The 19,336-nt window shown below is 46.8% G+C and overlaps 1 protein-coding gene and 1 long non-coding RNA gene across 2 annotated transcripts; one reads left to right on the forward strand and one right to left on the reverse strand.

The window, feature by feature from the left end:
- Window positions 1-835: 835 nt before the first annotated feature.
- On the reverse strand, window positions 836-4,358 carry LOC133230809 (uncharacterized). The gene is made up of 2 exons (XR_009730973.1): window positions 3,868-4,358; window positions 836-2,792 (listed from the first exon to the last, which is right to left on the reverse strand). It is a non-coding gene; the product is annotated as an uncharacterized LOC133230809 (long non-coding RNA).
- A 9,612-nt stretch (window positions 4,359-13,970) lies between these two features.
- On the forward strand, window positions 13,971-18,288 carry PNMA8A (PNMA family member 8A). The gene is given in 3 exon segments (XM_061388744.1): window positions 13,971-14,621; window positions 14,767-14,887; window positions 14,889-18,288. Coding segments are annotated over 2 exon segments (1,416 nt in total). The 5' UTR covers window positions 13,971-14,621; window positions 14,767-14,848; the 3' UTR covers window positions 16,266-18,288.
- The last annotated feature ends 1,048 nt before the right edge of the window (window positions 18,289-19,336 follow it).

Here is a 19,336-nt window from a genome sequence, read left to right on the forward strand (position 1 = left end):
TTTTAAAAATTCAAGTCCAAGGAATTCCCAGGTTGTCTAGTGGTTAGGGCTATGTTTTCACTGCCTAGAGCCTGGGTTCCATCCCTGCTCAGAGAACTAAGATCCTGCAAGCTGAGCCTTAGCAAAAAACAAAGCAAAAAAGATGGAAATGAACTTATTTACAAAACAGAAACAGACGCACAGACACAGAAAACAAATTTATCTGGGGTCCTACTCTCGCTCAAAACCACTGACTACGAACCCTAGATACAGGATGGTGATTCTCAACCTTGGATACTCATTGGGATTCCTTGGGGAACATTTAAGAAATCGGGATGCCCTAGTCTCACCTTCAGAGAGTTTGAAGCTGTTGTTCTGGGGTGGGGTGCAGGCATCAGTGATTGTAAAAGCTCTCCGGATGACTCTATCATGCAGCCAGGGTTGTGAACCATTTCTATACTTTCTCCAATCCTCCCATTTCATAGGCAAGATGCTAAAACCAGATAAGAGGAGGAACTTGCTAAGGTCGCAGGGCAAGTTGGTGACAACGCAGGAGCAGAACACAGGAGTCCTGATTCCCTCACAAAACCTCCTTTCTCACATATGGCAGCCCTGGATGCCGATGGCGATGGTGTTGTTTTTACTATTATTGTTATTATTATCGGTGGCTTCCCTGGTGGCTCAGATGGTAAAGAATCCACCTGCAATGCAGCAGACCTGGGTTCGATCCCTGGGTCAGGAAGATCCCCTGAAGAAGGAAATGGCAACCCACTCGAATATTCTTGCCTTGAGAATTCCACAAACAGAAGAGTGTGGTAGGTTACAGTCCATGAGGTCTCAAAGAATCAGACATGACTGACTTTCACTTTCATTATTATTATTATATAGCACGAGAAGACGGATATGGCTTATTTTAAAGTCCTCTGTAGAACTGAGTTTAACTCAAAGACTTAAAACCATATTCTTACACCTGAAACTAACATAATATTGTACATCAATTATATTTCATTTAAAAAATAAATATAAATGAATAAAAATAGAGAGATTATAAAAACCAGTATTCCAACTTTAATTAGCAAAATTTTCTACAGTAAAATGTTAAAATTGTGTATGGTGCCAAAATGAAGGATAGTTTCTCCATGTTTATTGAGGTTTTCCCATAGCAATCATACATTATTTTTAATTTTCTTTTTTTGGCTGCATAGCATGTGGGATCTTAATTCCCCAACCAGGGATCGAACCTGGTCCACCTGCATTGAAAATGTGGAGTCTTAACTCCTGGACCCCCAAGGAAGTCCCATACATGAATTTTATAATCAGATAAAGAATGTCTATATAATTGGCACTGGGGGAAAAAAAACAAGTGGGCTAAATAGGGTGAGATGGTCATGGAGCATTTAAATGGAAATGCCACCTCTAGCCAGGAAAGAAGAAGAAAGATGTACAACTGATTCATTTTTCCCTTCAGTCTCTAAGCTCAAAACCTCCCTGGTGTGTGAGTGGGTGGCCTTGGAGGTGGCCTCATTTCTGAATAAATCTTAGTTCAGTTGGAATAAAATCTCTCTAGTCGTGGGTCAGATGTGTGTTCCTCATTCCCATGACCCCTCTGTCTTTTTTTTTTTTTTTTTGTATTAATGTCCTCCACAGCCCAGTTCTTTGGCATTTAGGACTTAAATTTGTCATTAAAAAAACAACTGAAATATAATTAATTTATAATGTTGTATTAGCTTCAGGTGTACAGCAAAGTGATTCAGTTTTAAATATACTAAATATATATTTTCTGTATGTTTAAAATTATATATATAATTTTTTCAGATTCTTTTACATTATAGTTATTACAAGACATTAAATATAGTTCCCTATGCTATACAGCTGTTTAGTAGCTTCAGTCATGTTCGACTCTTTGTGGCCCTATAGACTGTAACCCTTGGTTCATGAGATTTCCCAGGCAAGAATACTGGAGTGGGTTGCCATTTCCTTCTCCAAGCAGTCTTCCCAAGCCAGGGATTGAACCTGTTTCTCCTGCACTGGCAAGCGGATTCCTTACCACTGAGCCACTTGGGAAGCCATGCTATGCAGTAGATCCTCGCTGCTTATCTTTTTATATATGGTAGTGTGTATATGTTAATTTCAAACTTCTAATTTATGTCCTCCCCTCCCCCCCCCCGCCCACTTTCTTGCTATCCCCTCTGGTAACCATAAGTTTGTTTTCTGTCCGTAAATCTATTTCTATTTTGTCAGTAAGTTTATTTACATCACTGTTTTAGATTCCACATATAAGTGATATCATATATTTCTCTTTGTCCGATTTACTTCACTTCATATGATAATCTCTAGTTCAATCCATGTCGCTGCAAATGGCATTATTTCACTCTTTTTTGTGGCTGAGCACGAGTCCCTTGTACATACCACATCCTCTTGATCCACTCATTCACCTTCCAAGTGGTTTCCACATCTTGGCTATCGTAAATAGCACTGCTGTGGACATTGGGTTTGTGCGTCTTTCCGAGTTAGAGTTTTCTCCAGAGGTATGCCCAAGAGTAGGGTTGCAGGGTCATATGTTGGCTCTATTTTTAGTTTTTTAAAGGAAACTCCATATTGTTATTCGTAGCAGCTGCACCAATTTGCATTCCCACCAACAGAGTAGGAGGGTCCCTTTTCCTCCACACCCAAATATACGTGATTGTCCCCTCCACACGATATCTTTCAAGCCCAGGAGAGACTATGATCTACTTCTCTTCATGCTGTTTCTTAAGCTTGGTTTACCAGTTGTCTTTCTGCCACATTGCCGTCTTCAAGTAGATATTTATAACCTTTTGCAAATGTAAACACAACTTAGTGTTCAAAGAATTTAAAGACAACAAAACACATCATCTTTTAGAAAATAAATAAAACAGTTTATTCTCTCTCTCTTTTCCTTTAGTTAAGGGTTGCCTTTACTTAAGGATTAGCCACTGGCCAAGACTATTCTCACTCTGTGACATTTTCCAGACACCAGGAAGAAATGCAATCGGCCTCCACAACACGAACGAGAGAAGCTTCACCTGACTGTTTTGTGCATTTGTTTTATGAGTGTTTTTAAAATGTGTGCTTGTACTGCTAGGTTCAGATTTTCATTCGTGGAATATTCTAGAAGACAGACATAACAGGCACTTTACTACTGTACCCTGAATGAGTGATTGCTTGTAAAAAAAAAAAAATGTTTTTAAAAGTCATGGAATATGTAACATGCATACAGACGTGTGCCCCAATCATAGTTTAACAAATAAACATAACAAACTCCATGATATGATGACTCATCTAGAAATGGTCGGGGCTTCCTGGTGGCCCAGTGGTAAAGAATCTGCCTGCCAATACAGGAGACCCCAGTTCCATCTCTGGTCTGGGAAGATCCCACATGCTTCAGGGCAACCAAGCCTGTGCACAACTGCTGAGCCTGTGCTCTAGAGCCCGGGAGCTGCAACTACAGAACCCTTGAGCTCCAACTACTGAAGCCCCTACACCCCTGAGCCCGCCCTCCTCAACAAGAGAAGCCACTGCAATGAGAAGCCTGTGTATCCCGACTAGAGAGTAGCCCCCAACCGCCAACTAGAGAAAAAGCCCGTGCAGCAAGCAAGACCCAGAACAGCCAAAAAAAAAAAAAAAAAAAGGTGGTGGTGGGTGTCACTTACATATAAAAAAAAATGAAAAAAAAAAGAAATGATCAGCTCAGAAGCCCCACGTGCCCTGTTCATCACAGGCTCCTCCCTCCCCCAGGGTAAGTCATACTCTGCTTTGTGATAAACAATTCCTTGCTTTTCTGTAGATATGTATGTTTATTACAAAACCATGCATCTCTTAACACAATAGATTTGACTATCTTTGAGCATCAGATTCAAGCAGTCTTACCATATGGATTATTTTGCCGCGTGGCTGTTTTTTTTTTAGAAAAAATAAATCAAGCAAAGAAAGAGAACACGGGGCCTCCCAGTTTCCTGGCCACGTTTCCTCCCTTGGAAGCTTGTTTCTTCGCCTTGAGAGTGGAGAGAGCTGCCGGAGAAAGTTCAGGGACTGCAGCTGGCGGCTGTAACCCGAGCCCCAGCTCAGATGAAAACACGTCTCTCCCCACAACACATAATCCCAAGGTTTTGTTGGTTATTTCCAAAGAAGGGGAGAGAGAGAGAGAGAGAGAGCTCAGAACGGCCCTGGGAGGGGATAGAGTTGCCAGGTCTGTGTTATTGAACCATGGGGGTATATTTTAGATTCTCGTTCCGTGCAATGAAAACGTACAAGCCAGACAGCGTGTCTCTGAAAAAGCATAATCGTTTCAAACAAGTCAAGAAGTCCCATCTGATTCCAAGCAACGTACAAACCAAACCTCCTCCCCGACACTGCTCAGCTCTTCATCTGAAATAGCAAAAAAAAAAAAAATCCAAACAACCCCCAAGTTCATCCATAGGGGAGTAGTTAATTAGGTTGTGTTTAATAGGACTCCAGCATTCTTGCCTGGAAAATTGAGTGGACAGAGGAGCCTGGTGGGCTATAGTCCAGGGAGTTGCAAAAAGCCAAACACAATACACACACACACACACAGTGGCTTTCACACAACACTGACCATGGTCCATGGTAAGAAATATATTTTATTGTGACCCAGAACACAAACACACCTCATAGAGAATAAAGCTTCCTAAAACATAATAGGTGAGATGAATGCGGATATTTTGTATTCTGTTGTTTCTGATGGGAAAAATTGTGAAAGACCTTGATGTGTATTAAAAAGCTGACAGGTGGCTTTGCTGGAAAATTTGACATTATCTGCCACCCCTTTTCAGGTTTTCTGATTCTATGAGGTCTCTGAATCTTTGAATTCTTCACTTCTCTGTAAATTGCTGATAACAAAACAATGCAAACGATCACTGTCCACAGACACGTGAATGAATTTTGTCTTGGTGGACAAATAATTTCCCTCTCCTGATGCGGGGAGAAGCCAGTTTTCTATGTATGAAGGAAATTCATTTTAGCTTTCTTGATGTTTGGCATGTGTCCACTTTATGATTGTAGGAGAGTCGAGATTTTACTTCTAAAAAGATGGTAAAGAGATTCTGCACGCAACATGAATTTGTGGGGAAAGAGTACTGAATACTCTTTTCAGTGTTTTCAATCTATAATAGCTATAGATTGCTCTTTTTTAAATGTTCTATAATCAGATTAAAAAGTTTATTGCTTAGGAATTCCCTGGCGGGCCAGAGGTTAAGACTCTGCTTCCACTGCAGGGGATACAGGTTTGATCCCTGGCTTCCCTGGTGGCTCAGAGGTTAAAGCGTCTGCCTGCAACGCGGGAGACCCGGGTTTGATCCCTGTGTTGGGAAGATCCCCTGGAGAAGGAAATGGCAACCCACTCCAGTATTCTTGCCTGGAGAATCCCATGGACAGAGGAGCCTGGTAGGCTACAGTCCATGGGGTCTCAAAGAGTCGGACACAACTGAGCGACTTCACTTTCACTTTCAGGGGAGCTAAGATCCCATATGCTGCTTGCCAAAAAAGCAAATGAACAACAACAACAACAAAAAAACCCACTACTTATTGCTTGCTCCCCACCCTCCCCAAATTAGGAAAAGACAAAACAAGTGACTGTCAGGAAAATCATTAATTTCCCCGTCTTGGGTGATGATAGTAAGGGAGGCTGACGTGTGCTGAGTGAGTTCCGTGTTCCAGACCCCATTACTCGTATCATCATCCCCCAGAGTTTCTCAGCACCCCATTTTGCAGGCAGAAAACCTGAGGCTTAGAGAGATGGAGCAATGTGTTTAACATTTCCCAGCTCTGACGTCATGGAGTCTGGGTTTGAGCCTGAGCTTGACCTAAGTTGTCTTAAACCATCACCTTAAACCTCCTTCCTCTTGCATTAGTGTCTTCGGGGTATTTATGGCAAATTTTTCCAATAAGAGTATTCCCCTAGCCCTTCCTCTGTGTCTGACCTGTGCTGGGGAGACAGTGGTGACCAGTGACAGCCCCAGCTTGGCCTTCCCAGGGCCCATAGTCCAGTCGGGGAGACAGACCCATCTCCAGAGTGGGCAGAGTTGGGCCAAAGGAGCCTTAAAGGGATGCTGGACCCAGTTTGGGCAGTCAAGGAGGGCTTCCTGGAAGAAGCTGAGTCCTGAAGGACAAGGAGGTGTGATCCAGGTCACGTGTGACCGAGGTCTTGCATAGAGAAGCCCAGGGGGCTCTGAGAGTCCAGAAAACCCTACAATGATGGGAGGAATACAAACTGAACGAGAAAGGTAAAGCCCAGATCCTCTCCAGAGAGGTCTTGGATAATCACATCTCTCAGGACTGGCCATGAGGTTTGTTCTCCGGTTGGCACGCAAGGGGACAGAGGAGGGTCTCTGATGAGAGCAGCTGGCCATCTCTGCCAGACACAGCGCTGCTCAGGGAACTCTGTGGATCTTCGTGTTCCCCAGTCTTCTCTGCTCAGTTCCGGAGCCGGGGTCACCAGATTGCCCTCCTTACCCTCTCTGCTTGAGGTCCAAGTCCCCAGTCAGAGGCACCCAGTCAGACAGATGTAAGTTCAAATCCTGGCTCCCCCACAAACTGGATGTGTGGTTTCTGAGACTCAGCGTCCTCCTCTTTATAATGGGTTGAGAATCTCTAGTCCACATGCCTGTCGTGAGGGTTAAATTCAGATCAGATCACACATCTGCTCAGAACCCCATGGTGTCTCCCATGTTCCTCTGAGAAAAAGCTGAGTCCTCCCAAGAGGACTCTCTGATCACAACTCCTGCCTCTGATCACAACTCTTATCACAACTCACAGCTTTTCCCCTCCCTCCCTCTGCCCCAGCCACACTTGCTCGCCTCCTTGTGCTGTGCTTAGTCACTCAGTCATGTCTGACTCTTTGCGACCCCATGGACTGCAGCCAGCCAGGCTCCTCTGCCCAAGGGGATTTCCCAGGCAAGAATACTGGAATGGGTTGCCATGCCCTCCTCCAGGGCATCTTCCTGACCCAGGGTTTGAACCCAGGTCTCCCGCACTGCTGGCAGATTCTCTACTGTCTGAGCCACCAGGGAAGGCCACTAGCCTCCTTGGTGTTCCTCAAACATCTCATGCTCTCCAGCCCCTGGGCCTTTGCACTGGCTGTCTTCCTCATCTGGAAAGACTTTATTCCACTTACCTGCCAGGCTCCTGGATTTTTGTCTGCCTCGTTCACTGCTGTATAAACAGTACTAGAACTGTATTTTCATAATAACAGTAATTTTATATATTAATAAAATAATGATAGTAGTAATGATGATAATGATTACAAGAGCCTGTAGGCATATTCAGGGGCTCAGATCCATCCCTCAAATCACCCTGTTACAAGTCTAAGCTTGTACTTCTTACCACATGACAGGCTAATAAGCTGAGAGAAGAATCATTGGGGCAAGGAATGGCAACTTTATTTGGAAAGCCAGCAGGCTTAGAAGATGGTAGACTAGTGTCCCAAAGAACCATCTTCCCTGGGGGGAATGCTAGTTTATTCTATAGAACAAAGAGGGAGAGTTAAGGATGTAAAGTGAAAAAGATGATGTCGTTTAGTCAGTCATGACTGACTCTTCTGAGAGCCAATGGACTGTAGCCAGCCAGGATTCCTGCTCCATGGGATTTCCCAGGCAAGAATACTGGAGTAGGTTGCCATTTCCTCCTCAATCATCCTGACCCAGGGATTGAACCCAGGTCTCCTGCATTGCAGGCAGATTCTTTTCCACTGAGCCAGGAAAGCCTCCCCAAAAGGTGATAAGTTATTTTAACTATTTCCTGGTTCCAGCCAGACTCCAGAGGAGATATGTTCATTTCTTCCTGCAGCCATTCACAGGTGAGCCTGATCAGGAAGTTTCCTGTGAGCTAAACAAAGGTATTTTATTTTATTTATTTATTTTTGGCCACACATCATGGCACGTGGGATCTTAGTTCCTCAACCAGGGATCAAACCCTCGCCCCTTGCATTGGAAACACAGAGTTTTAAACACTGAACCACCAGGGAATTCCCTAAACAAAGGTATTTTTAGCTTAATGTTCAGGCATAGGAAACAAGGTTCCTGGAGATTGGCCATTATGCATACTTTAAACCACAGGCAACATTCCTTTAGAAGCAATAAAACAAGAAGGTTAAAGTAAAAGAAACAGATCCAATATGGAGTCAGATTTGTTCTTCCCAATTACACCTTCCCTACCTCTGGCCCTCCCTATCTCTGGATCCCAGCACGCACTGCAGCCAGACCAACAGGGGTTGTCCTAGAAGATGGCTCTCATTGACTCTGATCATCTGGCAATTGTTTTAGCTGGACCAATAGGGAGAGGGAATTTAAGAAATCCTTGGGAAAGCTTGCCAGGATAAAAAGTAAATTTTTGTGGTAAGATCTGTTACAAGCAGTGGAGATTTTTGAAAACATATATATGTGGGGTGATGGGGAAGGGGGTGAGGAGAGGACGTGAGCTGTGAATATTCATTCCAACCTTGATTTGGCTACGGGGACCTGAATTTAGAGAGAGGAGGCAGAGAAATTGCAGATCGGAAAGTTTCCCGGGAGTGGCCACCCACAGTATTTATGGCTATCTGGAGTGACTGGCCTCATTGACTGTCATCAGGGGGAAAAAAATCTCCCTCTAGGGCAGGGGAGGGCGGGCGTCTCTCATGTGGAGTTTACTATTTACCTGTCTACACTGAAGAATAAGCACTCCTTTGTTCTGGCTTCCTTCTCAGCACTGCAGACAGAGGCAACCCTCTCTCTTACTTCTTGTTTATTTATTTTTAAAGAGAGTGTCTCATTCTCTGGCTTCAGAGTTCCAGCGGTTGTCCAAGTGGCTGACTTGATTTCCAACCCAAGACAGTCAACGGGCATAGTCATTTATTCATTCAACAGAGAATGATTAAATGTCCCTCTGTGGCAAACACAGTTTTTAGATTCTGAGAGTCTGACGGTGAAGAAGACAGGCAAGGTGTCTACCCTTAGGGGGCTTCCACTGTAATGGGGATTACAACTTTAGATGGTGTATGTACTACCTTTAAACCACTTTGGGAATTGTTTGTTACACAGTGATGCTAACTTACATGCTAATAAGTCAATGTGGTGCGATAGTGATTTTTGTGAAGGTATGTGAGGAGGCGAGGGCTTCTCAGGTGATTCAGTGGTAAAGAATCTTCTTGCCAATGCAGGAGACTCAGGTTCGATCCCCAGGTTGGGAAGATCCTCTGAAGGAGGAAATGGCAACCGGCTCCAGTATTCTTACCGGGAAAATCCCATGGACAGGGGATCCTGGAGGGCTACAGTCCATGGGATTGCAAAGAGTTGGACACAACTGAGCAACTGAGCACGCACACACACACACACACACGTGAGGGAAAACTTCCGTAAATTAGGTCAAGTCTGGTAAGGCTTCTCAGAAGTGACATTTGGACCAAAGTTTGAATGACAAGCAGGAAATCACACAAGGAACGCAAGTACAAACATCTTAAGGTGAGAACTGTGGAAGAGCATGGCTGGAAAGGGCTTCCCGGGGGTGCTAGTGGTAAAGAACCTGCCTGCCAATGCAGGAGATGCAAGAGACACGGGTTTGATCCCTGGTTGGGAAGGTCCCCTGGAGGAGGAAATGGTAACCAGTATTCTTGCCTGGGAAATCACATGGACAGAGGAGCCTGGTGGGCTATAGTCCACAGGGTCAAAAAAGAGTTGGACATGACTGAATCGACTTAGCTCAGCACAGCATATGGCTGAAAAAGACCAAAATGAACACAGAAATGTGCCAGTCCTTAAGCTAGGGGTGGGGTGGTGGATAAATCACCATTCATTCCATTTTTATGTATACTTTTTCATTTATCTGACTTCCCTGGTGGCTCAGATGGTAAAGCGTCTGCCTATACGTGGGAGACCCGGGTTCCATCCCTGGGTGGGGAAGATCCTCTGGAGAAGGAAATGGCACCCCACTCCAGTACTCTTGCCTGGAAAATCCCATGGACGGAGGAGCCTGGTAGGCTGCAGTCCATGGGGTCGCAAAGAGTCGGACACGACTGAGCGACTTCACACACAAGTACTTGATAATGACAGTTCTCTAGAATTATGAGAATAATTATTTAAATAAAGAAGATGGCATATATTTATTTGGTTAAATATTTCAACAAAACAAGGAGAGGTGGGGTGTCTCTTTCTAACCAGTTAACAATATGAATTTCACTTTTAAAAGTTGTCATACTGGAGCTTCCCTGGTGGTCCAACGGCTAAGAATCTGCCTTGCAATGCAAGGGACACCAGTTGATGTCTAGTCTGGAAAGATCCCACATGTCTCAGGACAACTAAGCCGTGCGCCACGACTACTGAGCCCTCGCACCTAGAACCTGTGCTCGGAAACAAGAGAAGCCACCGCAACGAGAAGCCCACGCACCGCAACTAGAGAGCAGCCCTCGCTTGACGCAACTAGAGAAAGCCCAAGTGCAGCACTGAATACCCACTGCAGCCAAAACTAAATAAACAAATAAGTCTTTAAAAAAAAAAAAAAGGCAAGAAAGTTGTAGCACTGAAGTAGGAAACAGATGGGCCCCCGGGCTGGACACCGTGCTTGTCAAGTGGAGTAAAATCGAAGCTTTGTCACCCAGACACTTCAAGGACAAAGCAGGAGACAGAAGCCGAGCTCTGCTGAAGTAAGGAGACAAGACGACCACTCCTGAGGTCAAGGAAGACTTCCCTGTCTACGCAGGAAGTCTCCTTGGGGGTCAAAAAGGCAGGCGGGCTCCAACCTAAATCAAGTGTGGACGTGCACCCACAGCATGTGCGTGACTTTCAGTCATGTCCAACCCTTTGGATCTGTGGTGGGATCCATCTTGGAGAAAAGTTGCTCACGCATCTTGGGGAGAGTCCTGAGACCACGCAGGTGTGACGAGAGAAACAAGATAATTGGTCAAATGTAAACAAAGACCAGGAAGGATTGTCCTGTATGCTGCTGCTATTGCTAAGTCACTTCAGTTGTGTCCAACTCTGTACGACCCCATGGACAGCAGCCTACCAGGCTCCCCTGTCCCTGGGATTCTCCAGGCAAGAACACTGGAGTGGGTTGCCATTGCCTTCTTCAATGCATGAAAGTGAAAAGTGAAAGTGAAGTCGCTCAGTCATGTCTGACTCTCAGCGACCCCATGGACTGCAGCCCACCAGGCTCCTCCATCCATGGGATTTTCCAGGCAAGAGTATTGGAGTGGGGTGCCATTGCCTTCTCCGATGAGGGATTTAAATCACCCCTTCACTGCGCACCTCCTCATTCAGGAAGCCCGCACACCTCTCTGGGTGTGTATTTCTGCCCTGCTTCTGACTTAAATAAATAAACTGCTTCTCTATGTGCTCTCCTATATGTTGTGCTGTGTCACCGTGTCTGTAATAATAAACTTTGTACCTGTTTGCAATTTTTGCCTCCTTGAAACATTTTTGCTTTCAAACAGGGTAAGAATTGGGGAACTTTGCTTCTAGCCTCTAGCCCCTGGTGGACTGGCCGGCTAGGTTCAATCTCTGGAAATAAGCTCCTGCTTCAAGACTACTGTCTCTCTGATAAACAGTACAAGATATTTTTTGATATTTTATTTTCTATTTTATGAGTCAGGATCAAAACAATAAAATCCTATGGGAACGACTTTTATTCTTTCTGTAAACCATTTTAGCAAAAAACAACCACAAAAAAAGAAAATACCAAAGACAGAAGGCGTTTGCTTTCATTAACTTTTTTTTTTTTTTTCATTTTGGAAACTTTAAAATGAAAACAACAGCAGAAAGAATAGTGTAATGACCTCCATCTATAACAAAGGGTTTCAAGGTCAATTCTCAGCCAGTTTGTTCCATCTATCCCCCTCCCCTCCTGTTTTTTTTCCTGGAGTATTTTAACAATACTTAAAAAAAAATAAATAAATTATTGGTATTTGAAAACGGTCTGTGGGTTTTGTTTGTTTGGGCCATGCTGTGAGGCTGGTGGGATCTTAGTGCCCACCCAGCCCTCTGCAGTGAAAGCACAGTGTCCTAGCCACTGGACCGCCAGGGACTTCCCTAGGATCTGTGTATTTTTAATGATTACATGAGCTGGAGAAATATGTGTAGAGACTCACATCAGATGCTGAGGCTGGCAGTCTGGAGGTTAGCGATGAGGGGGAAAGCCATGTCCTGGGACATTTAGAAAGTACAAACTGAAGAAACTCTGGAGCAAGAAGGAGCTCTCACAGCACAAACTGGCTAGAACCAGTCAGATGAGTCACAGAACCACCAGGGTGGGTTACTACAACTTACTCGGGAGGGGAAATCTGGGTGGAAGCCCAGATCCCCCGGGACCTTAGTATTTATGGAAATTCTGTGGGTTCTCATCCAAAATACACAGGAAAACAAAATAAAAACCTTAAGGTGAAAAGGAGAAGAGGATGCCAAGGTAACTCTAAAGTGCAGAGATGGGTGAAAGGGTCGGGGCTGCAGGGACCCATCGTTGTGGAAACTGCAGTTGGAAGTGTTGTCATGGAAACCACAGCCAGGACTCCTACCAAGGGTGCTTCAGAACTATTTTTAGATCCACTGATAATTGTGGGTGGTTCACTGATGGGAGAAGGGGCAGGCGGCTGACTTCTCTTACACACACACACACACACACACATACATGCCTATATACATACATACAAATACACATTTATAATTATATGAATTATATATTATATATGTAATCACAAATAAATATTTGTATGTTCATACATATATATAAAACAAATTTAAAATTGTCTCTCAAATATTTTGGAATGCTTAACTCAGAATCTTCTTTTCTGACTGAACCCTGATTGAAACACTTATAGGCATCCATGCAGTGAAGACTTAACAGATCTGGGTTGCTCAAACTCTGTACCTTTTATTTTTTTATTTTTTGTTCTTGCCCACACTGCATGGCATGTGGGATCTTAGTTCCCCTACCAGGGATTGAACCCATACCCCCTGCAGTGGCAGCCTGGAGTCCTAACGACTGGACCACTAGGGTAGTCCCCAAACCCTGTCTATTTTAAAGAACCAACTTAGTCCTTCTGTGACTCCTGGGTAACTGCTAAGCCTTACAGGATCCTGTACTAAAATGTGAGTGACGGTCGTGGCCTTGGGCCTTGCGGTATCTCTTCGATTTCTGAAGGTACCGAAGGCTGAGTAACTAAGGTCAACCACAAGTATGCTCCATGCAAATGGACTCAGGGAAAAAAAAAAAAAAATCCTGGACACTAAGGCGCAGGTGAGCTTCCCTGGTTAATACTCTGTACGTGTTGTCACACGTTGCTGGGAAAAGTAAGCCCGTCCATACAACTCTCTCCCAGACTGCCCTTTTCTTTTCCCTTTGCTGACCTTAAGCAGTATCCTTTTCCTGTAATAAACTATAATTTCGAATAAAGAATCGCTTGCCAAGTAGGACACTCAGGTTCGATCCCTGAGTCTGGAAGATCCCCTGGAGGAGGGCATGGCAACCCACTCCAGTATTCTTGCCTGGAAAATGCCATGGACAGAGGAGCCTGGCAGGCTACAGTCCGTGGGGTCTCAACATCGTCAGACACGACTTGGCGACTAAACAACACCACCGTAACTGTGAACACTATGATGTTTCTGAGTCCCAGGAAAACTCTCAGCAAATCATTGAACCTGGAATCAATGATATTCCTAGTGTGAAGAAGAGCAAGGAACTCAGAGAGCTCAAATTATTAGTCTAATACCGAGCAGTTAGGAAGCCTCATTGCTAGCTGTATCACTGAGGGCCTGACAGGAAAACCCAAACTGAGTCACTGAGGAGCATTTCATTAATTATTAATAAAGGTGTTCAAAACAAAACAAAAGGGGTTGCCTGAAGGCAGGAGGTTGAAGAAACCGGCAAGGAAATGTGAAGCCATATCCCCAGGCTTGGAGGGGAAGCGGGGGAAGTCAAGACATTTCTAGAAACTTCTGGATATTGCAGGAACAAGAAAATGTAGCTGAGACGGCTCTCAACAAAAACTGTGGCTTTTGTTGGGGAAACTCAGAGGGCTTGAAGGCGCTCTCTCCTCTCGCCTTACGCTTTCTGATGTCTCCTAAGGGTCCTGTTGGCTGAACCCAACAGGAAGGAGGAGAATTAAGAGGGGTAGTTGGCACAGCCACGGAAGTCAGCGCCCCCAACCCCCATCCTGGAGGCCCACATTTTGAGTAGAGAAGGGTTGAAAGACTGGGTCAGGAGGGGCTATCGGAGAACATGCAAATCCCTGGCTCGGTCAATAGGTTAACAGTCGCGTTCCCAGCCGCTCTTCAGGCCCAGTTGCGTAGCCCACGCGCTCGGAAGCAACCACCGGTTGCCATGGAGACCGCGGGCAGATGGCGGGAGCAAGTGCGCAAGCGCGCACTGAGATGCCTGCCTCGGCTCCGCGCGGTTGCTGGGACCTAGCCGAGGTGCCGGGAGTCCTAGCCAAGGTGCCGGGAGTCCTAGGAGGGGCGGACGCTGGCGTCCCGGCCCATTCGTCCAGAGCATCCGTACTGGAGCGGCCCGAGCTGGCACCTGGCCAGCCCGGCGGCTTCTCTGTGGCTCGTCTGGGCGTTCAGAGGCGGGGCTGCCGTATCCCTGTCCCCAGGCCGGGTGGGAGGGGCTGAGCGCGGTTTTCGGCAGATTTCAGGACACGTGTGAGCACCCGGGGCCCGGTTTGGGGAGGAAGGCCCTGGGAAAGCGCGAGGCCTCTTGCAGGCCCACCTTGGAGGGCGCAGCTGAGATCTCTGAGCCTGGCCGTGTTTATCGGCTCTCTGACCGCCCTCTCCTGTCATCTTTCAGGATTGCTGCTGAGGGACCGCTGCAGGCTCGGTCCGCCTCGTAGACGCTTCAGCACACCTGGGAATCGAGCCCCGCGGTGTCCATGACCATGGCAGCGAACCTTTTGGAGGACTGGTGCCGGGGGAATGGAAGCGGACATCCACAGGTCCCTGTTGGTCACGGGCATTCCAGAGGACTGTGGCCAAGCGGAAATCGAGGAGACCTTGAATGGGGTCCTCTCCCCGCTGGGCCCATACTCCGTGCTCAACAAGATTTTTTTGAGGCAAGAAAATGCCAAAGCTGCCCTCGTTGAGGTCGGGGAGGGTGTGAATCTGAGGGCCATACCCCGAGAGTTCCCAGGAAGGGGGGGCATCTGGAGAGTAGTCTGTAGGGACCCCACCCAGGATGCTGAGTTCTTAAAAAACCTGAATGAATTCTTGGACGCGGAGGAGCGCACCTTGGAGGATGTGGTGCGCCTGCTTGAACTCAGCAGGGCCTCACCACCCAAGACCCAGAATCGGTCCACCGAGAACTGGGCAGAAGCTTTGGGCGTGCTTCTGGGGGCTGTGGTGCAAATCATCTACTATATGGATGCCGAAATGCTTAGCCAGGAGGAAGCTAGGGCACAAGATCTTGCCAAGGCCCAAGCGGTAGCATCCTTGGCTTCAGCAGCAGGGAGGAAGGTCAAGAAGGAGCCAGGGAGGGCTGCAGAGAGGGGCTCTGCCTTGAAGATGGAGAACCCGGATGGCTGGAATGACGTGGCAGATGGGGGTGACGGTCCTAAACCTTTGGTTCGAAAGGCTGGAGCTCTTACTCACTCCAGGAGGAAGAAGCAGAAAAAAACTCCCAAGCAGGAACCAGTGCCCTGGAAGAAATCCCAAGGCAGCCATTCCCACAGCTCAGCCTCCTTGAAGCATCCTGAAGCTGATGATGGTAAAAATAGGGAGAGGTTAGAACATGTCAGGAACAACAAAAAGCCATGTGTGAAGCAGGAGGGGTCGGCTTTGAAGAAGGCCCCAGTAAAATGTGCCTGGAAGTTTCCCAGCAACCTGCCTCATGTAGCTGCAAGCCGGGGAGTTGCCTCTGGGTCAGACCAAGATGGTGGTCTGGAGGGACCCCCAAAGAAGAAGGCCATGGGCTGGGTCTCGGCAAAGAGCCCTGCCTACATGAGGAAGAAAAAGGTGAGCTTGGGCCCTGTCTCATATGTCCTTGTCAATTTGGAAGACCCCAGGAAGAAGCCAGAGGTTTCAAAGAAAGGGCCAGGCTCCGGCCAGGATGCACCGGACCAGAAGGCCCCTGGGGTCCCCCAGGCCCATGAGTCACCAACCTCAGCCTCACAGGGTCCAGAGGCCAAGCCACAGAGCCCTCTGCATGCCTCCAGTGGTGAGAACGATGGCAGAAGTCATTTGGGTTGTGTCAACAAGTGGATGGAGGGGAAGGAGCAGCAGGGGAAGGCGGGGGCACAGGAACCCAAGTGGGCAGAGAGTCAGATGGTGGGTGAGGAGCCCAGTGCAGTTTAGGAAGCAGGTGAGCCACCAATTGAGGCTTCAGAGGCCGAGAGCCCTGACCCCCCTCCTAGGAGCCCCTGAAGGCCCACACCTGGGGACACCTGTGGAGACAGGAGGTCGGCGCAAACCCACTCAGCCATCCCTTGTAGATGAGTGTGTCTCCGTGGCATTCTCTAGTCATCTCTCCCTTCGTCTGACCCATCTCCCTCAATAAGGGTGGCACTGTTTGAGGTCATGTTTGTCAGAGTAGGAGGCCTTGAGGCTGGAGTTTTCTGGAGGCCTGGTTGGGAGATCAACATGTTCAAAGACTTAGAAAGTCTCAGGAAGTGAAAAATCTTTCCCAACACACCCTGCTTCTCCTCTTGAGCTTTTCTGACTTATCCACAGAACACAGTGGGGACCATCTGCACTTGAGCAGTTGAAGAAGAAAGAGGCTCCAAGTCGGGAACAAAGTTGCTCTTGTTGACCTTTGAATGTTTTAGGAGCTCACTTTGTAGAGATTCGACTCTCAGAGGTAAATGCTGTGTAAGGTCTTAGGTGGAAGGAGTTAGGGAGGGAGACATAGCCCCGTGCTTTTTTTTCCTCAGCTGGGCCTGCTTTTTCACCTCCTCCTAGACACAGCCTCAGAGGATGGAGAGTCACGAAGTACATTGGAAAAGTTCTAGAACATTCACTGTGACTCACAGGCTGGTTCACTGTTATGGTCGCTTATGTTTGGCCTTTCTCCCCCATTCCCTGCTTCCTTTTCTGGATGGTGAGCCAACCTCTCTCTTCAGGGCCTGGCGAGGTAAAGAGGTCGGCAGCCCTTTGCTCCCTTATATCCTCTCTGCTTTGACCACCGGGTAGGTTAAGTCAGGAGCGTCCCTGCAGACCTCACTTCCTCCCACTACTTCTCAGTGTCCATCCTCCAGTTCTCTAACCGGAAGGTGGTAAGGTCCCTACCCACTTACGCCTTGAAGTGTTTGCTTTAAGGTTCTGTTACTAAAACTGGTACTTGGATTCCCATGTGGGTAAAACCCTTGCAGGAAACCTGCAGCCAGAAAAGAGTGATGGAGAGGGCAGGACTCTGCCATTCCTGGGTCCCCTGGCTCTACTTCCATCCCATGCCCCCCCAGACTCTCTTTGAGGCTGAAGACCAAATCTCCCATTATAGGAAGAGACGGGAAAATATTCTTTAAAAATTGGCTGATCGTTTGTACCCTCTGAATAGACCAGAATGCCTTGTCTCCTTGTGTGCAGGAGGAGGGGGAGGGCCAGGTTATCCGAGCTCAATGATTTCCAGACAGTATCCTGGAGAAGCCCAAGGTATGCTCAAAGAAGTAATCCGAATCTACTTTTTCACATATTTATTTTTAAAAAAGTGACTATTTGAATGTCTCATAAGCCAAACAAGTCACACCAGAGACTATCAAAATATTACCTTTTGTGCATCAGTGTTTTGGTACAGGTATCCATTTTGTTGATTTCACTATTTGCATATAATCTAATTTTCTTGTAAATGCAGCTGATAGGAAAGGTTCCAAGTGGGAGGAGTTGGTCCTGCAAATGCCCTATCATCAAACAAACACTCTGAAAGAAGTTTCCCTTGGTAATCCACATGTTATTGTCCTACTGTGATGCTGCGTTGTTTGACGGCAAAACGTATCAACACGGCGCACAGTAATTCATATTCTGTTAGAGTTTTGTGGACTATCTAATTATCTAGTGACTTAACTAAAGGATGTGAACAGTTGCTAGATGTTGTTAGTGATTCAGCAGATTTCTCGTGGCAGTTCATTTCAAAATTCTGGATGAATCTGAGGGTGCAGGAAAAAAGGAAACGGTTTCCGTTTGCAGCTCTTCATCTGTGTGTATCACAGTTATCCTTGGGTCGAAGCAAAACAAAACATGGGAGTGAACTGGCCTTTCAAGCTTGTGGCTCTCCAGCTCCTGATTTCAAAATCAGGTCCATTAGGGCTTCATTGTGTGAACAAACTGACACCATGATTAGTACATGTAGATGTACATGTCATCAAATAAAAGTTTAGCAAACTAAGTGATTGTTGAGTCTCTTATAGATGCCAGTGGCATGAACTGTTTCATTTGAGGAAAGAGTTCCCCCCACACTGAACGACACACACTGTCCTAGACTCCCAGCCTGGGGCGTGTGCATGCTAAGTAGCTCCAGTTGTATTTGAGTCTTTGCAACCCTATGGACTGTAATCCTCCAGACTCCTCTGTCCATGGGATTCTCCAGCTAAGAATACTAGAGTGGGTTGCCATGCCCTCCTCCAGGGGATCTTCCCACCCAGGGACTGAACCCTCATCTCTTACAGCTCTTGCGTTGCAGGCCAGTTCTTTACCACTCGTGCCACCTGGGAAGCCCCAGCGTGAGCTTTTGTCAAACCTGGGTTCAAGCTGGAAGAATCATCGATTTTCCATGAGAGAAAGTCATCAAGATATCTGTCCCCATTGCTATATGACCTGCCACCAATGTGAAAACTACCCCCCCACCCCAGATCCTGGGGTTTCTAGAAGTTTCTAGGACAGGTAACTGGTGGTGTGGATTACCTGAAAGGGCGAGTTTACTTTTAAAAGCAGCTACCCATCTATGGGGTTGCACAGAGTCGGACACGACTGAAGCAACTTAGCAGCAGCAGCAGAAGATGAAAACCCTGTCTTCCCCTCAGACAGAAATTGAGGTTTTCTCCAGCGAAAAATCAAGTTAAATTTCCTTCCGCCAAAGCCCCTCCCCTGTTAGGGACCCCTGAACCATGGTGACCACTGTGCCAGAGTCACGTGATGCCCTGGAGACCAAAGGGAAGCTGGACTCTGAGGACAGGGGAGCTAATTACACCCTGGGGTGTGAGCACAAAAAGACCCCAGTCAGAGGTTAATTTATTGGGTCCTCACCTCTGCCCCTCCAGGGGGAAAGCCGGATTTGGCCAAGATCTTTAAGTACCTCCCAGGAGCAGTCACTCCCTCCGGTTAGACCCAATCCACCAGGAAAGACTGGTAGTGGGGGGAACGTGACCCGAGGTGGGGGAAGACCCAGGGGTGGGGTTCCATGGGGCACAGGGGAAGTCTCCAAGGAAGCCTCTCAG

The sequence above is a fragment of the Bos javanicus genome, chromosome 18 (assembly GCF_032452875.1).
Source record: "Bos javanicus breed banteng chromosome 18, ARS-OSU_banteng_1.0, whole genome shotgun sequence".
Lineage (NCBI taxonomy): Eukaryota > Metazoa > Chordata > Mammalia > Artiodactyla > Bovidae > Bos > Bos javanicus.